This window comes from Motacilla alba, chromosome 2 (genome assembly GCF_015832195.1).
Source record: "Motacilla alba alba isolate MOTALB_02 chromosome 2, Motacilla_alba_V1.0_pri, whole genome shotgun sequence".
NCBI lineage: Eukaryota > Metazoa > Chordata > Aves > Passeriformes > Motacillidae > Motacilla > Motacilla alba.
In genome coordinates, this window is record NC_052017.1 from 142,569,538 (window position 1) to 142,595,189 (window position 25,652).

The 25,652-nt window shown below is 36.1% G+C and overlaps 1 protein-coding gene across 6 annotated transcripts in view; it reads right to left on the bottom strand.

Moving 5' to 3' along the window:
* ASAP1 (ArfGAP with SH3 domain, ankyrin repeat and PH domain 1) overlaps nt 1–25,652 on the bottom strand; it is a 145,833-nt gene that overhangs the window by 52,795 nt on the left and 67,386 nt on the right. For all 6 annotated transcript variants that reach the window (XM_038127153.1, XM_038127150.1, XM_038127152.1 and 3 more), the window contains 8 exons: nt 18,219–18,291; nt 9,200–9,345; nt 5,588–5,662; nt 5,197–5,246; nt 4,723–4,852; nt 3,862–3,947; nt 3,050–3,125; nt 2,124–2,210 (listed from right to left, as the gene is read on the bottom strand). In XM_038127153.1, coding sequence (XP_037983081.1) covers nt 2,124–2,210; nt 3,050–3,125; nt 3,862–3,947; nt 4,723–4,852; nt 5,197–5,246; nt 5,588–5,662; nt 9,200–9,345; nt 18,219–18,291 — 723 coding nt within the window. The remainder of the gene's footprint in view (nt 1–2,123; nt 2,211–3,049; nt 3,126–3,861; nt 3,948–4,722; nt 4,853–5,196; nt 5,247–5,587; nt 5,663–9,199; nt 9,346–18,218; nt 18,292–25,652) is intronic.

Consider the following 25,652-nt stretch of genomic DNA (forward strand, 5'->3'; position numbering starts at 1 on the left):
TGGGCTATCTATAGAATTATGTGACAGCCCATGAAAATATTTGCACTTATTACTTGCCCTGTTTTTCAAAAGTTTCAGAAGAATTCCAGGAAATTAAAGATTTTTTTAGCCTCACAGCACAGAAAGAAGATTAATGAAAACTACTTTGAAGAGTATATTTATTATTACATACACTGGAAAATCAGGGCAGCTTTTGAACAGAGAGGTTGTGTACAAAAATTTCCTCGTTTCCTGGAAGAATCAGTAAGTAAATGATGACTGATGCAGTGTACCTGGACTTTCAATGGGCACTTATTCTTCCTTATGAAAGGGAAAGAATCACATTGCCACAGGACAGGAGGAAAAGTCCTCAGGTGACATAACAGTTTAAAAGCATGAAACAGCTGAATGAGTTTCACAGAAAGCTGTGCCAGCACATATTGTGTCTAACACAAACAATATGGAAAAAGGTGAACAGTAAACTGTCAAATTTTGTTAGAGGCTATTAAATTATTCAGGATACTCAAGAAAGACTCACTGAAGAATTTCTCAGGAACTCAACAATAGTGAGTAGCTTGACAACAAATGACAGGTGAAGATCAGCATAAAAAAATGCCAAGTGATGCAGAGGGGAAGAATAAGATACTGTGAGCTCACCATGAAGATTCAGAAACAGGATGATATGGTTAGCTTTACAGATGATCAAACTTACACACCTCCTCTGGCCAAAAAGCAAGTCAATGTAAGGTTTTATATGAAAAAATAAATTTAAAAAAAAGTATCTAGTGAGGATATCATAAATTCACACACACACTCATATCCTCAAAAGGGTAAGCAGATCTAAAAGTTCAAAACAAATAAAAGCAGAAAGATCTTTCCACACAACATGCAGCCATGGTGGGAAAGGCAAAGCTGTAACATAAACTGATGATTTACACTTCTTCAAAAAGCAACGGCATAAATTCAAAGACTTCCAAGCCAGTCAAGCTGCTAATGGGAGGGTATTCTGAGGAAGTATCAGTGATTTATTGCCCTGCATTTTACTCTCAACACCCACTATAAACTGGCATCAGAAACTTGGCTGACTCAGCGACCTGGTTGTAAATTATGTTTTTATGTACATATGATATTAGCAATACTGTTGATCATACATTTGGATGATCATATATATTCAGCAGAATGGCATCTGTCTAATGTTTTGTTACAATTAATATTTAATAACAGATACCCAGTAAATATCAATGTCTTATACACCTATAAGAAAACTGAACAGAGGGTAAGCAAAGGTTTTCCTTTTTCCTGAAGGAAAGCTACAGTGACCCTCCCAACAATCACAGTCACCATGGGATACTCAGTATTTCTCTCAGGCACTATGATTTTGAAAAGTCAGAGTACTATCTCAGGTAAAAGCTGTGATGTGTCTTATTATGTTATCTCCTAGTTCAAGAAGTATTCCAGAACATCTGCAATGGACATCACACGTGCTTCCCTCCACTTCTGCAGTGGATACCAGATACCAGTGCATTTGATGATGAATTTTACTTTTTAACTGCCCTCAGTCCCTGCTGTCTGAATAGCAAACAAATTTTCTTCCTTACTGTATACTATTAGCAGAAGGAGTTTGGAGAGGAGAACAACAGCCAAAAATCCATGTGAGTTAGCAGCTGAACTCCAAAGTGCAAACCACAGCTAAAGGCAAACCTCTGGTTCTCATTCTGCCTTGGGATCACCTGGGTCAGGAAAATCCTGATCACAAACTGGCTGGAGGATAGCAGAACACAAGATGGAGGTGTGCATCCCTTCTCTTCATTTTTTTTCCCTGAACAATCATTCCTTTTCATTGTCAAGGACAGCATGCAGGGGTAGAGGAAGCATTTCTCTGACCCATTACAACTCTTCTTACAGTACATTAAGAAAGTACATTAAAAAAGAGAATAACTTCTCTTTGTACATAAACTGGAAACAGAAAATGAATGTTTGTTGATATGTAGTTGAACATCGTAAGTATTAGTTTGCCATGATGTTGAAAGTCCAACTCTTTTGAGCCAACAATTACACAAATTTAACATTAATTAAACCAATTTCTGAATATAAAATTCACAAATTTACATTATTTCCAAAGCTAACATGTCTAAATTGTTTACCTCCTTCTGATCAAGCTGCAGAGAAGATTTTATCAAATCTCTAAGAGCTGTAAGTTGTTTCTTTTCTTCATCTTGTGTCTGCTTTATCTATAGAAAGAGATTGCCATTATATGCTTGCTGGATAGAACTTTAATTTTAATGTTTTATGCATTTTAATATACCATTTTAGATGTCCTGAACAACTAGCTCAATTATTTTGTGTTTTTGTAATAATTGAGTTTATTTTCATGTACCAGTCCATTCTTATATATTCACCTTCTATGCATTTACTGCTTGAAAACCAAATTAAAATGAATGTATAACTTGACATGCACTTTTTGTTGTGTTATATTGTCATGGCTTACTACATCTAATGCAACTAAATTATCCTCTGAAATATTAAAATAACTCAAATAAATTTGACAGATTACTTAAGGAATGAAAATACAGTTTAATTTAGTAACAAATTACAATAGCAAATGGGATTGCTGTAATTCTTATTACAGAATACAAAAACACTTGGATGACAAGTGATCTTTGATTCCATGTCATTACTTTTCTTCAATGAACATCACAAATTAATTAATTTAAAAGCATTGATGCTATCATTAAGTAGTTTGGTTTTAAAAAGTGAAAATGGTACTAAAATTAATGTTAATAATATAAGCTGATTCCAATATTCACATTTAAAAGTAGTTTTATCTTAATGCATGATTGAATTAACAGTAGAATGAAAGCTACTTTTCCTAATAGCTCTAAAAATTGCATATGAAGTTTTAACAGTCAAGATGTCTTTTCTTCACCTAGCTATGTTCAGTTTCAAGTAACACACCTTTCATTTATAAGATGTAAATTAAATATAGATCCTTGCAGTTATATTTAAAATGTACATATATAAACAAAAAAATTTAATTTTCAGATATAAAGTTACTCATAAGTAAACTTACATTATATAAGTCAGCAGCCAACTTTTCAATATATTGTTTAAGTTTATCAGCTGTTTTCAAGCCATCTTGGAAGAAACTGGAATGAAAAATACCTTTGATTTATCAGGAATGTATCGAGTTCACAGCACAAAGTAGATTGTCTTGTGTAGAAAAACAGCAAAAACAATAAAATATATCCAGCTTTTTCCATGTTCAAAACTGAACAAAATAATTAAAAAAGTAAAAACCCCAACAAAAAACCCTTCCTAATAGTTTAAAGTAGAGTATTTTTCAACAGTGGAGATATACAATTGTGACTTGAACAAATATCAAATTAGAGAGAATATAGCCAACATGTTTCTCCTACAGTAACTTCTAAAATCTTTTTTTTTGTATTTAACTTAACTTCCTGTGTTTGCCTTTGTGGTTCTAATGATGACAAGGTTGCATCTCACCAGTTCCACCTTAAGGAAATCCAAAGAAATTACTGGCTTTCACAGTGGTTTTAAAATTTACACAAAGACTAAAAACTATTAATTAGAATAAACAATATATTTATAAAAATGCATTCTAGATCTCTGCCTCAGGAAATAAAATTAATTTTTGTATGCAACATGCAAGGTTTTCCTTCAGCCTCTTTCCCCATCGCTGCCCTGCCCCACAAACTCACTCACACACTCTCTCCTAGAAGTCTACAGCCTCAGAAGAGGAAGATTCAGACACCTGGCACAACACAGTCATGGCAAAAGCCCCCATACATTCAAACTAAGGGAAACCAAAAATTGTGCAAAAAAGAAAATTGTAACTAAAGCATAAAGCATTGCAACACTTACTTGCATTGTGCATGGTAATATTTAATAAGGTTCTGCAGAAGGTCCACACCCTTTTTTGTCTTGATTTCATTAACCTTAATAAGATACTGTAGAGAAAATGGACAACACATTGACAATCATGTACCAAAACCTTCAACAGTTTTCAAACGATAAAACATCAGCAGCTCAATGAATTAAACTCTGTGTTTAACTTGGGTGCTGAGCCATAAAACACCAGTCCACCACTGCTAAACTAACTTTAAAACAGGCAACAATTTATCTAGCCTCTCTATAAAATTTAAGCACCCCAAAACATAAAGCAAATTCAAGAAAAATGTTTCATCCTTTACAATTGTCTAAAGATTCCTCTTTCTTAGTGCTACAGTAGTCATTACTGAAATATTCTGACAGTACAAACACTGTGCAATTTAAATAATCTCCACTAAAATGTAATAAAAAGAACTATTAATATAAAAAAAATCAGCTTTATAGAACTAAATGTATCACTAACATTTATCATTTTATTAGAAATTTTCAAAGGCTTCAGAAAGCATATTGGAAGAAAGATATCAAAATATTGCTAAACCATAAACCTGATAAAATAAGAAATATTTCCACAGTGTATTTTCAGCCCAAGAATCTTCCCACAATAACCTAAAAACAAGGAAAATAAAATAAAAAAAAAAAAAAAAGAAGCCAAGCTTTGCACAAGAGTTGCTAACATAATTATCTTTATATTGCTGTACGGTGTCACATTAATATAATTTCCTCTCTCCACCCCCATTAAGCGACAGAAGATTTCACCACCTTCAAGCAAGACCCACAAAGTCTGTTAATAAGACGTTCTGGTGTTGCAATTAAAAACTGAACTTTGTTTCTCACTTCACACATCTGCAGCTGAAAGAGCCGCCGCTCCTTCTCCATCTCCTCGGCGATCTCAGCTCCCGTTATCTCCGTCCTTATCATCCCGTGCTGTTTCGCATGTTCTCTCTTCTCCTTTTCAATCTTTGTACTGAAATTTTAATTAGGAAACATTTTAGAGAATTCCTTCTACTAAAATGTGCTCTGCATTATTTAGGGAAAAAGTAATAATTAAGAAGCATCAAGGAAGACATTCTGAAGATTAGCTCTTCCACCAAATCCTGTATATTTTAAGTTTTCAGAAGCTATTGAGCCATGAAACTGCCCTCCCTTCAACTGTGTTCTCTAGACTGTGTGTTACTTGGAGAAAACAATAAATAACTACATCTTAATAATAACAATACTAATAATACAAATAATACTGCTAATAATAATTCATTTTAAAAACTCCCACCACCACAAAAAAACAAAGCCAAGTGGGAGACAAATACTTACAATTTGGTTTCATAATCTTTCCAGGCTTTGTCAAAAGGCTTTTTGAGGTCCTTAGGAAACAGAAAGTTGTCTTAGAACATTTTTAAACTTTTTCTGTGTAGTTATCAAGTAATAAATAGCAACAAAAATTCTGTTTTCTTCAAAACATTTCAGAAGGCAGTTGGAAAAAAATATTGGGTTTGAATCTTGCAAAGTATTGCTTTCCTGTGCACACTAAACCAGCAATTTACAATGAAATTTTCAAGATTTCATTGCAGTCATGCCAATTTTGTTCTTCGCACTAAATACAGATTATTCATAAATGCCAACATAAGAAATACTCTCACGAGTGAAAGGAAAACAGTCACTAGACCGATGAACATGAAACAAAAATGTAGTTTGCAACACTTACCCCTTTAACACCTTTTAAGTCTCCTTTTAAGAGAGAATCCAAAGTGAAAATAACATTGTGGCTTAAACCCTGGAGCTAAAAACAAAAACATATTCAAAAGGATTTATTATGATCTTATCAAACTACTGCCAACAATTATTTGAACTTCACTAATCAAGTTGCAATCACCTCACATTTCTAAATTCATAGTAAAATCAAGTCTGGGAAGAATTAATAAACATTTACTTGCATGAGCCATAGAAACATTGTAATTAACGTTTACTTAAGGTGACAAACCCAGAATTTGACAAATAGTATGTAAGCAAAGTTCTGAAAGCACTTCAAGGCAATACTCATCCTCCTGAAGCAAACATCTGGGTACAAATTTGGCTACAGCCTCCTGAGCAAGAAGGACCTGCTGTGCCACAGGCAGGGAACACACAAAGCACGTGTTAATTCAACCATGAACCCAAGGAGCAAACAGGGGCACCAGCTCTCTGAATATTCCCCCCTTTTTGGGAACACTGTTCCTTTCCTTGTCCATTGTGTATATCTGACATCCCCTTAAACTCTCATGAGTTTAAATTTCACCCCACTGAGTTCATGCCTGTTTGATTATGGACAAGAATATCAAAACAACCACTCAAACAGGTTCTCCAGATCTAGTGTTCCACTCAAACTCCTCATATATTCTAAAGACACTGTAGCCTTTTTTTTTCATTTTTCCAGGTGTATCCATTAAGGATAACCAACTCAAGCCATTAATCTTTGGCTTGAAATGATTGAACAGTAGCCAGTGAGTAGGTCAGCTATAGAAAAAACCCAAAAAACCCAAAGCTAAATAGCAGTGTGCCACTCCAATAGAGTAAGGATTTGAACTGTAATCATTTATTACATCATTGAAGACTTGATAAAACAGTAGCCCAAATGAACTGGAAACCATCTGATGAAGCAAAACAGTCTCACATATAGAACAAAATAAAGGGAAAAAAACCCTTAATACATGGAAACACACATGAGAATTTAGTGAGGGTTGTGAATAAAAGATAATTTGCCTGCAAAGATTAGCAGAGGACATTTATAGGAAAGAGAGGTAGAGAAAAACAGGCTTTAAACACTTGGAAAAAGGCAAGAATCATGCAAATTTTCAAAAGAAACAATCTGCAACTGCTAAAAATGTTCTGCCATAACCTCATCTAGATCAATGTAAAGATGATTTTCATATTGTAAGATGATTTCACACCCATTTTCATACACATAGGTCTTTATACAGCTTTTAAATGCACTATTACAATGAATTACTGCATACAGAACGAAACCTAAAAGGCCAAGGAGGTAGAAGTATAAAAACAGAGAAACTGATTCTGGTGGGACACTCAGTTTGCTGAAAACAGAGACCAGGGTTGGCAATGGCCAATGCCAATGTTTTACCTTTATAAAATCTTACTGAAGGTCATTGTGTGTCCTTCTTATAAGATAATCTTAAGAACAATGGTTTAACAACTTAACTATTATATTCATTGATTTTAAGTTTCAGACATTATATGTAATGATAACATCAACAGGTAACAGTAAAAACTGCACAGCAACTTATTTAGCCTTGTTAAAATGACTAATGGACATGCTTTTCTTCTCACCCTTGTATGCTGAGCAATCATTTCTAAATTATGCTTTCCAAACGTTGTGTATGTAAAACAGTTGCTGGTTTTACTTCATAGTAAGTGAATATCACTTTAAAATAGTCACTCCATAATTGACGAAGAAGGAAGTAAGTTATTTTGTGCCCTCCTTCTCATGAAATACCCATAATATCACAATTCCTAAGAAAATGTTATTGAATCATAATTGAAGTTGAAAGATGGAACAAAAAGGATCCAAACTTGTGAAGCATTTTTTTCCTTGTCTACTGTGTAACTCCAGTTCTTATTCATCTTTATGTCTTTGAAGACCATTCATTATTTTATTGTGCCTTTATTTAATAAGGCATCAACAATCTATTCTAGGTAAAAAAAGAAAAAAAATCCCTAAACCTATTATCCTGCCATTCATCATAATAACTCCTGGCATTTTTCCAATTAATTTTATCAACATAAGGCTCAACACCTATTTTGAGGCTTTAGCAGTGACATAACAGAATCCTTCTCTCAACTGCTTTTTAAATGGACCTCAACTTCTATTTTGATATAAGCATCTCCTTTTCTTTCAGTGATCTTATTAAGCAGAATGATGCTTAAGAACAACAAAGCAGAATTTACTATCTCAGGGAGAAAAAAAAAGAAAAATAAATGGTTTTAAAATGCTGAGGCAATTGTAAAATAGGTTTGTTGCCTATTTGAGACTGCTAAGTGAAATAAATTAGTGAACACCCTATTTTGGATCCTGTTAACAAGAATTTGGGTAAATAATGCTTCAAAACCTAGCTGAAATAGTATAATGTTGCTTTGAGTAAGTGTGGCTTCTTATATTAAAAGTGTTTTTTCCACTTGAACAGCACTATTTAAAATAAATAAATTATGACATCTTTGCTAGTTGAAATAGGTTAAAAAATTTCTGTGGATGCTCTGCTAGGAATGACAAAGTCTAGAAAGCTTCCAAAAAACTTGAGTTCTAGTCCCAAACTGTCCTTAAACCGCACTTTAATTCACATTTTAAAATACTTGCTTTTAATTGTGTGCTAAACTTTAATTAAAGGTCAAATTAATCCAGAGAGACAGAAGTCTTTACAGAGGAAAGCACAAGACTCAGTTTTGGGCAACTGTCGAAGCCAGGGAACTCTGCTACCTGACACACACCTGCTAACTCTCACACACCTTTGGTGTGATCTACAGCGGTTATGGCTGTATTGGGGACTACAGGAAGACAAGTCTGTAACATCACTTGTAACAAGTCTGTAACACCACTTGTACTTCACACACCAAAAAATTGGATATTTGCCCAACTATAAGAAAAATATGAATCTGAAGCTATGACTTCCTGAATAGAACAGTTACAGTTACATTTACAAAGCCCATGAAAAATTATTTCACAAGAAATGTGGCCTCATTACTTTCAGTGTTCAAAGATATTTGCTATGACTGTAGTTTTATTAAGGAGCTTTCAGAAATAAAAGGCCCAAGGCAAACTTTAACTGAGACAAAGCTTTAAACCACCTTCAAAAACCTGGAATTTAAGCAATGGATGCTTTATATATCACAGGGAAAGTGGACTGTTAGCACCATTTACACATGCTCAAATTGTTATTTGTTTTTTTCCAAAAAGTGAATGTTTCTCCTTTTTTGGTAAAACAAAACATCCAGAACTAATGATATTGTATTTTTAACAAGAAAGACTTAAGTTCAGGGATGATTTAAAATTAAGCTCCATGAGGTATACATCACCATCAATCACTTGTGAATGGTGACTCAAGGGATATCTCAATATTTATATTTACCTTCTTAACTTCTATTTAACAATCAAACACAGAGTGTGTAATAACTCCCTTTAGAGATCCCCTCTGAAGAAACTGTTAGTTTTGTTTTGGAAAAAAACTGAAAGCATCTTAAAAGTTATCCTTAGTCATCATGATCATGCAGTTCTTGCATTATACTTTATTTTGAAACAAGTTAAAAGCTAAGAAAGTTTGAAACTGCTCACCAGGTTCTTCAACAGTGTTGATAATTCTTTAGTAAGTGTGGAAAATTTTACAAAAGCTGTGCCAAGATCTGGATTATCCCGACTTAAAAAATTACTTCCAAATTTATCTAGTACTTGTGCATAGTTTTCTTCATTTTGAACATGATCTGCAAAGAAAAATCAAAAGTCAGTTGTTTTGTAGTCAGTCAATTATAATTTTAAGCTTACTGCAACTTAACAACAAACTAATAAACAGTACTTTGAGCAAAGCCACAAGTCAACACATTTACTGAAAATTAAAATTATTTTAAGATTAAAAAGAAATATTTAGCAATAGGCATATACATGCTTTTTAAATCTGCAAGCTGAAATCTGTAACACAGTGATGAAGAAAAAAATCTGTAGCTACTGACAGAGCAATAAGAGCAATAATACATCAGTGAAACAATACAAGCTTGTTTTGTAAAGAACTTTGGAATTTTTAGCTACCCACTACAGGAACTTTCATGCATAGATGAACTTTTCTTTTGAAATGTTGGACAATTTTACAGAACAAAAAAGTCAAAAGTACCAGATATAAAAGTAAGGAGACCAAGTCTGAATCTGACTGTAAGTTCATAAGAAGAAGCATCTTACAAAGGTTCCCTTTTTGCCTTCCTCGTACACTGAGCTATCCCAGATAACAGAATGTGTATTGGTACACAGCCAAAGACTCATTCCAGTGTATTTAACAGCAAACTGCACATACAGAGAGGCCAGAACCAAGACAATGCAGTTGTCTTGAAACCAGTGAAAGTGAGAAAAATCCTTGACTCAAGAATGAATTAGAAACTGTTGTATCTGAAATGTCCTTCCTGATTCTATTTAGTTTCCTTTCTGGCATGTGTTTGCATAATTTTTGTTACTTCTATTTTAGTATCCTTAAATAAAAATTTACCTCTATAGCCCTTTGGGAAAGGCTTTATCATCTTTATCTCTCTTAGAGGATATTACTAGTATTAATTAAATCAATATTTCACTTTAACGACTCGTCTAGGCTTACTATGAGGGCTTTTTTCTGCAAACCACAAACACAAAACCACAGAGCTACAGCACAAGTTCTGTGCAATGAAAGGGAGGAAGGGAAAGAGAAAACAGTTGCCAGGAGGTACCATGGTTTTTTTCCCCCAAAATCTCCAAGTTGATTTTTTTTTTTAAATCAAGTCATGATATTGCCTGAGAGCATCTGAATTACAAGTTATGACTCAGACGAAAAGGAAAAAAATATGTAAGTTTTAAACAATTTCTCATGAATAATGTCTCACAATGCACAAATCTATTTGGACTTAAATTAACAGCTGGTGAAGAGTTAAAGAGCTAGCTCTTCTAAGGTATTTTAGATACTCAAACAACAGTGCACCAAAGCTCCAACAAAAAAATGTCAAAACCTGTTTAAAAAAAGTACAATCCTTATTTACCAATACCAAGCCCCAAAGCTCACACATCACACCAGTCACATTCTAAAAACCAGACATTAATACTGAGGTTTTCAACAGGCCAAATACTTAATCATATGTTAATACAGAGTTGCAATTCAAGCCATATGTTTTTAAGAAAACTGTTCCAAAAGCATACAGTTTTAATCAAATAGCTTAGCACTGAATTCAAGGAAACCACTACAGAACAATAAAATATGCATTTTGTTTTGATGTAAAAGCTTTTGCACAAATATACACAGAGGACTTTACCTATGAAGGAGCTTTAGCTTAAGTCCTGACTGAGTAAAGCTCAAGCATAGCATATGCAGCTGTGCTGAAGGAAAAGGAAGGATAATGGAAGGTCAGAAAGAGCCCTGCTAGATCATGGAATCCCTGTCCTTGCTTGTGAAGCACTTTTCCCACCACAGTATTTCTCAGCATTTTGATTTTAAGCACTGTATTGTTTCATAGAGCATTTTAAAAAAATGATTTCATAAAGAGAGTGAAAAAGAGCTGAAGAAGCTTGTTTCCTTTATCTGTAGAAAGGCAAAAGAAATTCCCGGTCAGAAAAAGGAAGCAGGAAGCAGATCATTGTCCTAGAACAATATAGAGGAAATTCTCAAGAATCCCAGATTACAAATCACCTAAATCTAGAAATGAAGTTTTGATGGTGAAGTACTCCTGTATTTATTTCTGTAATTGCCACACAAAGGCACACAAAATGCAAGTATTCTGTAAGAATAAGAAATGTTCAATTTCTACATAAGTATCAGCGTAAATCTTGAAAAAGGAGATTAAATATTTTCTATTAAAGAGGTAAGGCAATTCCCTACTCAACCATAAATGCACATAGCTGAAAAATTAAATCTGCAATCTTTTAGCCTACATTGAAATATGGAATGTGAAACCCGGCATGCTTAGAGCAAAAAGCATTCTTGAATCTCAGTCTAGGTGCCTCATGCACTCAGAAATTACTTCCTAATGTCCTAAGAGAACTTCTTTTGCATACAGAAAGCTCTAATAGGCACGACAATATTTACTTTCTTAGATACAAGTCCTCATACAAGACTTTAATAACCCTAAGAGTGAGACAAGATCACTGACAGCAGTACATAGAGGGAATAAGATTTGTCTTCCAGAACTGAATCATGTCTTTTCAATGTTGTAAGCAATGCTCAGCACTGTGATGAAAATAGAACAGCTTCCCCAGCCAGACATTCTGCTCCTTCAGCAGCTCCCTGAGGCGTGCCAGAATCATGGAAAACTGAGCAAGGGCTCTGCACCCACTGACAAACACAGCTCCCTTCAAAGGGGTCTCACTCATCATTCCCTTCCCAGCGGGAGCTGGCAAGGCCACCAGCACCTGAGCCCATGCTGAGAACAGCACCAAAGGGTGGCAGGTGTAAAGATGGTGTAAAGCAGCACACTGGCCTGGACACAGCAGTGGCATTTTCTGAGCTGAAAAGCTGAAAGCTGTGCATCTCCTCCACATCCCACACCTTCAACTCTGGGCAACATTCAGCACTGAATTTACCTTTGGTTTGAGAGAACCCTCACAGTTCCCAGTGCACAATAATGCTGTGGTATCCCTTATGTCTGAGCTCTAACACATATATTGGGGAAACGTTAAGAGGAAATAACAGGAATGCCTCTGGACATGCAGATCCAAGCAGCTCAGGAAGGGGCGGCAGCCACAGCAGCTCTACAGCAGCCCTTTGCTGCACAGCAGCACTTCCAGAAGCAGGGAGCACAGAGCTCTGAAGGACTCCCAGGGCTCAATCCCACCTTCACTGCATTCCCAGGCAGTCATCTGCAGCTGTCCACAACTAAAGTGACCCTGAGAGAAACTTTTCCCAGGATAAACAGAAAAGACTTAAATGAGACTCCCAGAATTTGTACTCTTTCACTAGAACCCACAGCATTCATTAAATGCTATGCTTATTTTCCACTCAAAAATTATCAGAATTTTAGCATATGCCTCTGGGCCTAGTGAGATTTCTGTCTAGTTGTGCCTATTAAGTAAGGGTGCAGAAGTACAAATACTGTGGAGAGAGGTTAAAGGATAGCCTTTATATGCTGGACCTACAAAACACATCACTGAAATTAAAGGCTTAAGATTTCCTTCCTCTACAACAGTTTTGTTCAGATATATTACCCTGCAAACACTGAAGAACATAAACACAAAAAATTAAATAGTTTACAGAAGAAAAACACTACTTTTGTCATTGATTATGCCCAAAGAAACCTAAAAAATGTCTAAATTAATAAGAATTAATTCTGCATATGTGGTTAACAAAAATAAAAATCATATTTCAAAATTTTGATCAACTTTAAACTATTTTAAGCTTCCTCTAAAACAGCTTTGTTCCATGGATAGCCAGAGGAAAAATAACCAAGGTCAGAGCCAACATGCATTTATGAATGAAAGATGACTCAGAAAGGCTTTAGAAAAGCAAGAAAGCTGGCAAGGTTAAAAAGGATGGCAGAAATTATTTGAAATAAAAAACATCCTTTCTCATTTCATTCTTCACAAAGCTGAAATATAATGAAATAATAATAGAAAAATTATTTGACCACCTTATAATTGTCTAAACTTAATAACAATAACGCCTTCTGGAATGAGATTGTTCAAGGGAAAAGTAATAAAAGCCTCTTTCCATTTTTCAGAGCAAGAAACATCTCACTGATTCTGCACGGTTCTCTAGATCATCACAGTACAAGAGCACTGAGAGATAAGCCAGCTCAGAAAAGTAAATTACTTCTTTTTGCATCTCTGTTCATCACTGACATGTTTGAAGAAGTTCTCATGGAAGAATTTTCTTTCTTCTCTGCTTCAGAGGATTTATACCAAACCTAACAGCAGAGGTCTTAAAATCTGATAAGATGTGCAATGGCAAGTCACTTACATCTACATGCAAAATAATAAAATAGGCAAACTATACAGTTGCAAAGTGAAGCCTCTTATTTATACCAGACTGAATACTGCAGGAATAAAGAAAAGCAAATATAGCTATTTCTAGTAAGCTCCAGAGAGAACTGAGAATTCAAGTATGCACCAGCAGCAATATTCCTTATTTATTCCCCAGGCTATTTGTAGGAACTACAGAACAGAACAGAATTGCTGGACATGTGCATGAATACAAAATGCTGAACATGAAACACAGATTTTATAAAAAGAATATTTTACATCAAAAAACTCCCACCTCCAGGAGATCAACAAGCATATAGGGAAAGGAAGTCCACATTAAACGACTGATTTTCCAAGAAGTTCTCTCCCTCACAAAAACACTGAAAGGAACTAAGCAGACCAAGAGAGATGAGCCTCACAAGGAGGAAAGGCAGGTCAAAAAAATACATGGAGGAAAGAATGAAGTGTTAATTTTCTCACCAGAGGGAGGTCACCAGTGAACCACAAGTCTCTATATACACACACTAATTGTGCAGTCTACAGCAAGAGGCTCCCACCAGGGCAGTTCCCAAGCTAGAGGAATCTCATGTTTAATGGCCAATGCATAGACATGTGCATTGAAGGCAGTGCAGCATGTGAGGGAAAACACTCCTAACTATAAGGAAATTATTGCATTATTAGACATCAAAAGAAAAGGTTCTGGAGTTCAATCACCTTGACATTCAGTACCAAGCAAAACAAAGCTGCACATCAGAAACTATGAAGAAACACAGCATGCAATAGAGTGATATCAAAATATTGCCATAGTGGGCTTAAACCCTTAATATTGTGTGCAGTTCCAGTCCTTGCTGCCCAAAATTTACTCCTCCTCTTCTCTATTTTAGAAAAGGAAGTCTATACTTCCATTTTGGAAAAAGAAAGAGAAAGTAAGGATGATTAAATGTGATGGTTTCTGTATTAAAAAAAAAACAAAACAAAATAAACCCCAAAAACCCCCAACAAAAATAAACCCCTCAAAACCCCCTAGATCTGCTGAGCTCAGAAGTGAGTAATAACAGAAACAAGTCAAACCTATTTCAAGAAACAGAATGGTCCATACAACAAAGTTTGGATTCATCCACCAAAAACTCCTCTGGCTCTACTCTTGCAAGCTTTGGCACTTCAAAGCCTCTTGCAAACTTTCATGCCCAGAACATGCAAAGCTTCCTCAATTTCATATCAGATGAGTCGTTTGGTGGGTTTGAGGCTAATGCTGTGAGACATGGGCAGGGACACTCTCCTCCTCAGGTGACTCAAGATCTGAAGAACATGAACATGCACTGGGAAACTTTGCTCAGGAAAACTAAACTAGATTGATGCAAGACTGTGAATGATGAAGATTTACATTAATTCAAATTCCTTAGACAAGTAAGTTGCAGAAATCCATTAAGAAGTATCAAACATCACAATATCATTTCTGACTCATGGTAATTCCTGGCCTTCAAGTCAGTGTGAGAAAGTGCTAAACAAAGTGCTTAAAATACACTCCATCTTTGAATCATTTTTCTTCTTCAAGCATCTGCTGTTGAACACTGTGGGGGACCATGTGGACTGCTGATCCATCTCAGTACCTTTGGTCTTGTATGGATTTGATGTTTTTATTTCTCCATTGTGTAAACTCTTTTGATTGTATTTGGGAGTTATCCCCGGAAATAATGAAAAAAGCTATTGAAAAATCTACATCAAAAATAATTGTTCCATTTAATGCTGTTACAATTCAATCCAAATCTTACAGGAAAGGAAGTCAGAACAGTTCTCCATGAAGTTCAGCACCCCTGCCATAAGAAGGGTTCCTAGTTACAGACACAATCAATCATGCCAGGAGGCAGCAAGCCAGACAGGGAGCAAGTGGTGAGAAGGAGGTGTCTGTCTGTAGGTCTCACTGGATTCCATACACAGACCTTTCCCATACAACACTTTCAGAAATGAAAACAGGGACATTTCTAAGGGACATTTCTAAGGGTTTTCTATGCTCTTGTGTCAGTATGTTTCCATTTCCACAGAGGTAGCTCTAACTGTAAATGTGACAAACAGGTGAGGGAAATACAGGAAGAGCAGAAAGTATTTGGGTGATGTTAAAGCTTTTTGTAACAGACCAGAGGCCCTTGTGGTTGATAATTCAGCACTGGAGAGGAACAAACCAACCCACCACAAGGTTCGGCCCGCCTGAAAAATTCTGTATGAGACACTGCGCTGTGTCACTGTCACTATTCAAATGTTACTCAGGAAAAAAAACACAAACAAACAAACAAAAAACCAAAACCAAAAACCAACAAAAAAAACCCAACAAAAGACCCAAACCACACCAACCAAAAAAAACAACAACCCAAACACCAAAAAAACCCCTCAACCCGAACAATACAAAACAATCCCCCCAAAAAACTCCCCAAAAAATCAAACCAAAAAACAAGAGAAACAAAAAACCCCAAAGAAACAAAAAAAAAACCCAACAAAACAAAGAAACAAAAAAAGAACTTAAAGAAACAAAAAAACCTAAAGAAAGAAACAAACAAAAAAACCCAAAGAAGAAACAACAAAAAAACACCCAAAGAAACAAAAAAATAAAAAACCCCAAAGCCACTACAGCCCAAAACCAAACTAGCTATGGCTTTTGGTAGAGTACGAACTGGATTACTGAACTGGAAAAAGAATTTCTATTGTCCCTGAATAACTCTTTCTCACCAGTTCAGCTGGAGTTCTCAAAGGAGATTTTGAAGCAAAGGAGTACTACAAAACCTCCTCCTACTTAAGTAAATTAAATATGGTAGCAAACAATTAAATTTGTAAAACAAAATTCCAATTCTGGGTTCTCAAAATGTAGTTTGGGGCTTTCTTTTGAAATATAAAAATAGCCACATAACACTTTCTTGAACAGATAAACCACAATTTTTTTTACAGCTGTTTCTAGAATGCTTTACTTAAATATGAACAAAATCCATATTTATCACTGGGGCACAAGAAAGTAGATGGTTCAGTGATTTTCCTTGTACAAGGAGACAAAATGAGCTTGAGTTTTGATTCACTTCCCATTTATTTTTATAAGGTCTTACATGTGTAACATGTTTTTGGTCTTGGCTTTACTAATCCCAGTTTATCAGTCACTGCATGAACTGCCTCCACACAGAGCTTTTCATTGTAAGAGCCTATGACAGCAGCATTCTGAAGAGGGAGCCAGAGGATTATGCATAAAGCTTTCTTGAGCCAAAAGAATTCCTACTAACTTGTTCCTTTGAAACAAGGCTTGATTTAAAAAAAAAATTAAAATGTAAAACAAAATTAAAAACCAGCTAGCTACCTCTGCTCCTTTTTAAGTGTAGAGCACCCAATCAAAGCCAATGATCTACCTTCTATTGCTTTTATTCAATGCAACTAATTCATCATATAGTACTGCCTTACTTACAGGGCTTAACAACAACATTATTTTTATCACAAGATTCAAATGATAGCTCTTTATATTATAGTTTCAAAACAGGAAGAAACACCTTTAACGTGTTCTACACTTTTCATCAGTTTTGAAACTCAGTTTTCAAAACTCTGTTTAAGTAAGTACTCTCAAATGGAAAAGCTTATTGGAGGATCTGAATACTTCTAAATGCATAAACCTGAATACACTTGCACCAAATACCATTCTCACTTCATATCAGGCTTCTCAGTCTACTGGGAAACATTTATCAACAACTGAAATCACAGCTAATTAAAGCATGGTGCTAGCAAACCAACATTAGTGATTGGCAAATGAGAATAGTTAAGAATCTACAAGATATTAAAAATCCCAGACATTTCTATAAACTCAGAAACTAAGAGCACTCAAAAGCAGCTCTGTATATGGCAACTGATTATTATTATTGGTAGGAAATTGGAACTGGGATTGTCTAAAATCATGTCTTTACAGCCAGAAGATTATTGGCAAGTGCACAGCTCTGTTATCCTATCTGCATTTGGCACAGTTTTTAGAACTTAAAAGAGAAAAAGAGGCATTAGAGTTGTAGCATTTTTAAAACCAAATCTGTATATTGATGCGTTTGATCACCATTTGTTACTGCACTAAAACTGACTATCAATTCATATTCTAACCAAATAAACTCCCATCAAAGTAACTACTATAGTACCAGTAAAATACCAACAGTGTCTTCAAGCAAGCAAAACAATTATACAACTATACTATTTTAGGTAAGAAAGGAAATATGTAATTTTCATTTCAGGTAAGAAGAGAAACACATCATGAAGGGAGAGCACATGTTGACAAAACAAAACCAGGTATTTCTTTTTATTTACTTTTTAAACTTTTCAACAAGTTCTAAATCTTATTTCACTTATAAGTGTGTTCTAAAAATTCAGTCAAGAACATGTTTTTGCCATTGTTCTAGTTAAAGGTAAATGCCTGAAATATTATGACAGCAAGAAAATTTACCGGTGGGATTCTCCTAGAGGACATTGAGAAGGAATATGAGGGTAAAAGAACTGGAGAGCACATTAATCTGATGTATAATCAGAAGTAAAGAAAGAAAATTTTGAACTCCAAACACTCCTAAACAGATAAGCATTTCTTATGCTATACATTTCAACAGGATGAATTGCAAAACATCTCAAACTTAAATGCTTTGGCTCTTGTGTAAAACTGAAAACAATGTCTTACCTTGCCCCGAGCTATATATTGCTTTCACAGATTTTTTCACCTTCTGTAGTGCAGTTCTGTCTTGATCCAATGCCTACAATAGCAAGAAGTAAACAAACTTTAAATATTTAGTTCATTGATTGCCAGAATATACTTTAACAACTAAAAAGAAACCCACAAAATAAGTAGTTTCACAGGCTGGAAAAAGCTACAGGTACAACTGATTCAGCCTGTGGGAAGGTCTGGGGTCATTCAACCCCTTCAGGATGAATTAAAGAATTGAACTGAAAATGCTCTGACAACAGAGTAGAACAGTACTGACAGCACTAGAAGAAAAACACCATTTAAGTTTTGCAAAGGACAAAGCATTTATTCAATTGCATTATACTTTGGAAAAAAACCCCAAAAAAAGAAATAGCAGATGCTGCTACACTAGCCCTACAGTTTCCACTACAACGAAATTGCTTGTTAACATCTGTGGTTCTCCCACAGTAACAGTGTTTTTAGACACAGATTACAACACTACCCCTTGCACTAAATTCTACAATGTGACTCTACAAGTACAGCACATGAAAAGCAGTAAATCAAAATAAAGAAATAATACCTGATTTTGTGCAACATAATGTGACTGAAGGACTAATAATAATAATAATAATATTCAAATATGCATTTTCAAGACTGCATCTTTAAGAATTTCAAATTTTCTGCAATAGTTCCAAAATCCAGTATAAAATGTTATTAAGTAATGATGAATTAAGGATTAGATTTCCAATCACACAGAGAAATGTTTAAATAGTTTACTAAATTTTTTCTCCATTTAGATCACAGGCAATGTCCCATCACCTTGGAAATGTCAGATCAGTGTTTGCAGTATGGCAAACAGTATGGCAGTGTTTGCCATATTATATTCACTTTCAAATCAGTGGAGATTGGAGAACTTGTGCTCAGAACCACTGGCAGGACAGCAGCACAACTGAGCATGGGGCCTGGTAGAGACCACACCATTCACACTGCAGAGACCCTTGCACAGCCCTGTTGTCCAAAAAGTTTAAACTCTGGAGCTCCTGGAGGTCTGAAGCCTGGCAGAAAAAGGCACAAGGCCAGCTACCCCTACTTCCTCAAAAAGGGACATCACCAGTAACACCGAGTGGAAACACCCCATAAGCAGAGCTTTCACTGTCAAATCTGAGATGACATCGACAGTGAAAGCCTCAGAAAACCTCACAGCACCTTCCAATAGCTGAAAAATGGAGTCTGCAAGACAGCTGGAGAGGGAGTTTTTACGAGGGCATAGAAGGGTGAATGGCTTGAAACTGAGAGTAGGTTGAAATCAAACATTCGGTAGAGATTCTTTACTGTGAGGGTCGTGAGGGACTGGCACAGGTTACCCAGAGAATTTGTGGATCCCTAGAAGTGTTCAAGGCCAGGCTGGATGAGGCAATCTGGTCTATGGGAAGGCACCCCTGCCCATGTCAGGGGTGTAGGAACTAGATGATGTTTAATTTTCCTTCCAACCCAAGCCATTCTATGATTCTATAATTGAAGAATATTCCACTGGGCATTAAGAAGCTCCAGAAAACCACATCAGGAGCTCCAGGTCAACTACAGCATTAAGCAATAGACAGGTAAAGGTGAGGGTTCTGCTCATCAGTAAGTTCCAAACACTGAGTGCTCCTCTGTATGAACACTTACAGTAGGAATCCATACAGAGAGAAACCAATTAATATATAATGGTTCTGTTTTGAGTAGCACAATTTTAACCATGCAAAATGTTATAGCTGAACAATACATGATAATCTGTAACAAAATAAAATTGAATGCTTCTGTTCCTTAACTGGAAAGAATCCTTTTCTCAAATCATACAATCACTCCTGTGGCAGCTAAAACTAGAACATTTGGAACCACAAAAGCTGTAAAAATGCCTTCTGAGGCTATTTATCTCTGGGTTTTTTTCCATTTACAGCAGAACAATGGATTAAAACATTAAGAACTGCAAACATCATTACTTCTTTTGCTCCCCACAAAAAAAGTGGGTTTGACTTGACTTACATCTTGCCAGGAAAAGTTACCATTTTTAAATGTAATAAAATATTGGGAACTCAGTGTTCCTTTCCAAGACAGTGCACAGCAAGTGCTTCTCTTTGATTCCTCTGCAAATGCTGTCAAAAGCTTTTGCTCCTGCCTTCCTGCTACGTCAGGCAGTCGCTATCATACATTTCTACTGAAGTTCTCTCCATCTTCAATGACCAGAAAAAAATAATGACTCACTTGTATACTGAGAGTTTGAACACAGGATAAGAATTTGCAACCAGTACTTTGAAAGAAAGACAACGGTTAACATTGATGAGATTGAGAGACAAAACTTTGTGCTAAGGTCTAGCATTGAAGCAAATTGGACACTAGGAGAAAAAAACAAATACAAAAACCCCAGGAAACTTTTTCCTGAAGTTATCAATCTAAAAGACTATGACAAGCAGACTAGAAAAATGTTCCAAATTGGATTTGCTATTGAATTAGATGTAATCACTAATGTGAGAGCAGGAGGAAAGGGAACATTCATTATTTTAAAAGAGGAATCACTAAGTAAAGCAATATACAAAGATGACATCCACAGCCTGAAGGAGCCAGTGATCTAAGTGAAAATGACATCACAGGCCAATTTTGTACTTTTATATTTGCAAATACAATTTTTACATGAACTACTTCTTCATAGTCCAAAACTATAAATAAAACACACTTACATATCAAGTACACAAACCCTGTTATCTAGGGTTGCTTGGGTGCTTTTGTGTGTTGAGGTTTTCTGGTTGTTCGTTTTTGTTTTGTTTATTTTATATAACTGGAGACAGATTGTTTCCAAATATATTACATTCCTCTTAGATGTCTTTTCCTTATAATTTTTAGCTGCACTCTGCTGTAAAGTAATTAAATTGCACTCAATGCTCAATTCAATTATTATTCCAGAGTAATATTACCTTCTTAGCATCTTAGACAGGAACAGCCTTGCTTTCCCTATTTAGGTGAAAACAAGCTTTTGCAGTATCCATTAATTTTAATTTTGAGTATTTAGAATACTAAATACTTTAATTGCCTATCATAGAAGACACAAAATCTGATCTTCCATTAAAAATAGCATACATTTATATTACTGGAAATTGCAGTACCTTAGAGAGCCCAAGGGGTTTCTGTGACAATCCCTGGGTATTCAGTGGCACCCCTTCCTACCTACTGAATTCTTCTTTCCACCACCCACTCCTGACCAATGCTTCTTTCTTCATTTCCGTGAAACCATCTTGCAGGAGGCCTTTCTAAGCTCCACAGAAGAACGTTTTCTTACCCTCTCATGCATTTAGGAAAGATGAATCATTTAAAGGTACCTACACCACAGATTCACTACCTCATTAGCTGAACAAAGCTTTATCCTTGAAAATGATTATTCTGGAGACAAGCTCAAAATAATGCAAAATCAGTTTCCACAAAAAAAAAAAAGGGGGGGGGGGGGGGGGGGACTGAAGGGGAAAAATTGAGAAAGAACACAAAACAAACACCATATTTAAAGTGCTAAAATAAAATGAAGCAAGGAAAGCTCCTTGCTCCTCATTCTCAGCAGATTCTCTGGCTTTGTTGAGGTTTCAGGTTGCTGCATTCACTTATATTGAAGCTTATGCTCAAGAAGAAAATCTCCTGATTATGCAACATCAGCTCTTCTAACTAATCAGTGTGGAATTCCCCACATAGTTAGTCCAGATATAATTTCTCCTTTCTGCTATAATATGGCTGCTTTGAAGCCAGCCTGCCATTTCAAGCCACCAACCTGATTCAAATCTGCACTGCTGAAGTGTCTCTGCTCCTTCACCCCAGGGCACTCCTGTTGGCTACACCATGACCCAGCTCAGGAGCTGCTGTGCTGCCAACAGCCCTGTGCAAGCTCCTTTTTAGCCCACCTTGCATCAGTGCAGCACACACTGACAGACATTTGTACTTAGCTACCATTGCACATTCAGAGAAGGCACCTCCTCCCTCCTAAGATGTACATTCACAGGTAGCTACTCATACCAGTGAGTGGAAAACTTGTCCACCTGAGGATATAAAACCAAATTAATTTCGGGGTGGAGACAAGGTGAGTTCTCCCAATGGATCATTCATAGATGGAGATCACTGGGTAGCAGCATGGGCACTTTTACCAGCCTGCTACAGCACACAGATCAGGGCCAGGTCAGGACAGGTATATGCTGACATTCCCAAACCCACACCAGTCCTCTCTGCTACACATTTTCCACTGCTGTTCACACTGACAGACACTGCTTTGCCTCTCCTCAACCCTCAAGAGCCTGATCTCTTCTCAGTGAAAGGTATTTCTACTTTGGGACCACACTCTGATTTAATAACCTCTAATTTTAAACCAGAAATTATACTACAAGTTGAGTGTGGAAAGTGGTAGATTCAGGTTTGCCATCTGCCTCTGAGGTAGTAAAAACTGCCAGGCTCACATTTAGATAAACCACTAATTGTTTCTTTAAAACAATTCTTTTTATTCTGTATAGATATGTATATATTTATGGGCATGTATGCATAAATACATAATAGAGTGTATTAGCAAGTGTCCCTGCTCATGGCAGGGAGGTTGAAACTAGATGAACTTTAAGGTTCCTTGCAACCCAAATCATTCCGTGATTCTGTATTTGTCCTGATGTGCTTGTACACAAAAATCTACATACTATAAACCATATTTATGAATATTTGAGGTGCTCATTGCTAATACACATGAAAATCATTTAAAAAGCACACAAACCTTTATTTCTATAATAACACAAAACTACTCTCCAGAAACCAATCACAAAAGTGCTTTGCACACATATTAAATTTAGCTTTTCTAGAAATCAACACCAACCCAGAGGCACACATTTGCACAAAGGATGCTACTGCTCATTGAGCTCGCTAAAGTACTAAAACATGAAATACATTTTGTGTACCTCTCAAACCTTTGCAATTTGAAGAGGAGTAAAAAAAACCCACTAGTTTCTGTTTCAGCCTAACAATAATAAAAGAAAAAAGTGGCACAAGACACTATCACATTAATTTGTCAGTATATATTATGGAATATTATTAATCCCCAAGTAGATTATTATCTGAAGGAGATGCATTTTCCAACTGGAACAAACCACTCATGCTTATATTAGAGGAAGTTTAGAAATCCACACCATTTGGAGGAGGTTTGCCCTAAAAGACTCCATATCCTACCACTACCAGAACCCATCCACAAAAATAATATACCAGAGGGGAAATATTTTAAACCATTACAATATTTTGCACAACACAAACCCATGACAAAACCTTGAAGGCAATTAGAGCATGCACAACCTATGTACTCATCACAAAATCCCCTCCCTCCATGTATTTTAAGAAACTATTTCCTTATATTAAAAAAGTAATCCATGTGAAATATAAAAATACTTGAGGTTATACACAAAAATGGGTATGTATATGAATGCTTGGTAGTCATGTGCCTGTATTGTCAGACACAAGAATAATTATTTCATGAAACACACACAGATGATTTATCGGCTTCAAGGGACTACAAGTAGTAAATCTTTCACTTACCAATTTACACACTTCTCTAACCCTGGCACAGAAATTACTGCTAGCTATACTATAAAACAAGCTTGCCCTCTGCTCAAGTCCCAGTTACAGGACCCATGGAATGAAGTAGAGAAACAGCACCTTAGAAAGTTATGGCTGTGCAGCAGCAGTATCAGCTTTCCTCACAATAAAGTCCAGACTTTATTGGATATACAATAAACACAGACTAGACAGCTAGTAAGTTATTGCATGCCACTGAAATTGCAACAACACAAACCCCTGTAATTGCCACAGTGAAATAGAACCAAAAGAGAAGATTAGCATCAAGTGTTGGTCTCCTGTAGCTCACTCACTCAGAAATGAGCAGACTTCCAAATCCACTTAATTCTGAACACAGAGAAGTCATTCAAACCACCCTTCCCGTGCTTCCCTCTCCACTCAATTTATACTGTTCCTGCCAGTCACCAGAATGAAAATTGTTTTCAATTGTTGGTCTCAGCACATGTCTACATGACAAAAATAGGGTGTTCAAGAGTTAAGAATTTTCTAGAGACAACCTCTTTGTGTAAAAGGTAGATATACAAAGGTCCAGCTTGAACTTGTCCTGAATTACTTAAGAAAACCCCAAAGGGTCCCAATGAGAAGAAGCAAACCAAAACACCACATCAACAAGCACTTATCACTGTCGTAACTGATGCCAGCATCATTTCATACACCACCATTTCCCAGCTGCTCCTAATAGAAGAGCAATTAAAATTACATTATTTTTAAAGCCTTGTCTTTTCTCTGAAAACTTCAAGCTTCAAGTGTTTTAAGCATAACCTAATGAAAAAAGCATTCAATGATCAAATTGAGTAAATACATTTTCCCGAAAGTATTTTTTCAGGTAATGTCAAAATTCAACACAGAGTCCATCAGTTCAACTTTCCTCATGTCAGCTCTTAGCTACATGGTCTGATGCAACACAACAACCTCTCCAAACGCCACATATGTGACAAAAATCACCAACCTCCAGTGCTGTGAAGGTCATACAAGATGAGTCAGCTCATTTGTGTGGGCTCTTAAAAGAGCTGCAAAAATGTAAGCCACTTAATTATTCTCCAAGTATTAATCAAATGGAAGCACAGTCGACATGGCTTGAAAAAGCACAGTATTGCTAATTGTAATTTGTTTGACATCTGGATCCTTCTTTGCAACCAGACTTCTACCCAGCACCCTCTTCTGCAAGAGCAAGAATGTAGACACTAGTCAATATCTGTGTGTGATCACTTCTGCATTAAATGAAGTTAGCATCACATTTTTTCTAACGACCATGGGTGTGGATGTTGGATTTGGTGCATGCTCTGACACACCTGGGAAAGCTTAACAATATTTTGGGCAATTTCTTCTTTTTAGTTCTCAGTTGAGTAACATCAATACTTCTGAGTCTAACTTATTTTGTGCACAAGGTACATTTAGAGATATCTGAAAAATAAGCCAAGAGATTTGTTTCCAGGAATGTTGAGTACACTGATCAGATTTATTATCTAATTTTTGTAGTATAGGAGATGCTGAAAAGCCCACAATTGGTGATAACACTTGAAACCATCCGGTGACAGTTTCTCCCACAGCCTCTAAACCAGGTTCACTGGGTAGAAACTAATCTTGCTGATAAATATCAGAGAATCAGAGAATGGTTTGAGTTGGAAAACATCATCTAGTTCCAATGCTCCTGACATGGAAAGGGACACCCTTCACTAGAGCAAGTTGCTAAAAGCCCTATCCAACCTGGCATTGAAACCTTCCAGGTACAGGGCTGTCCACAGCTTCTCTGGACACAATGGGGCATCCACAACTACTTAGTGACAATATTCTTATCTTTACCCTGGCAACAAC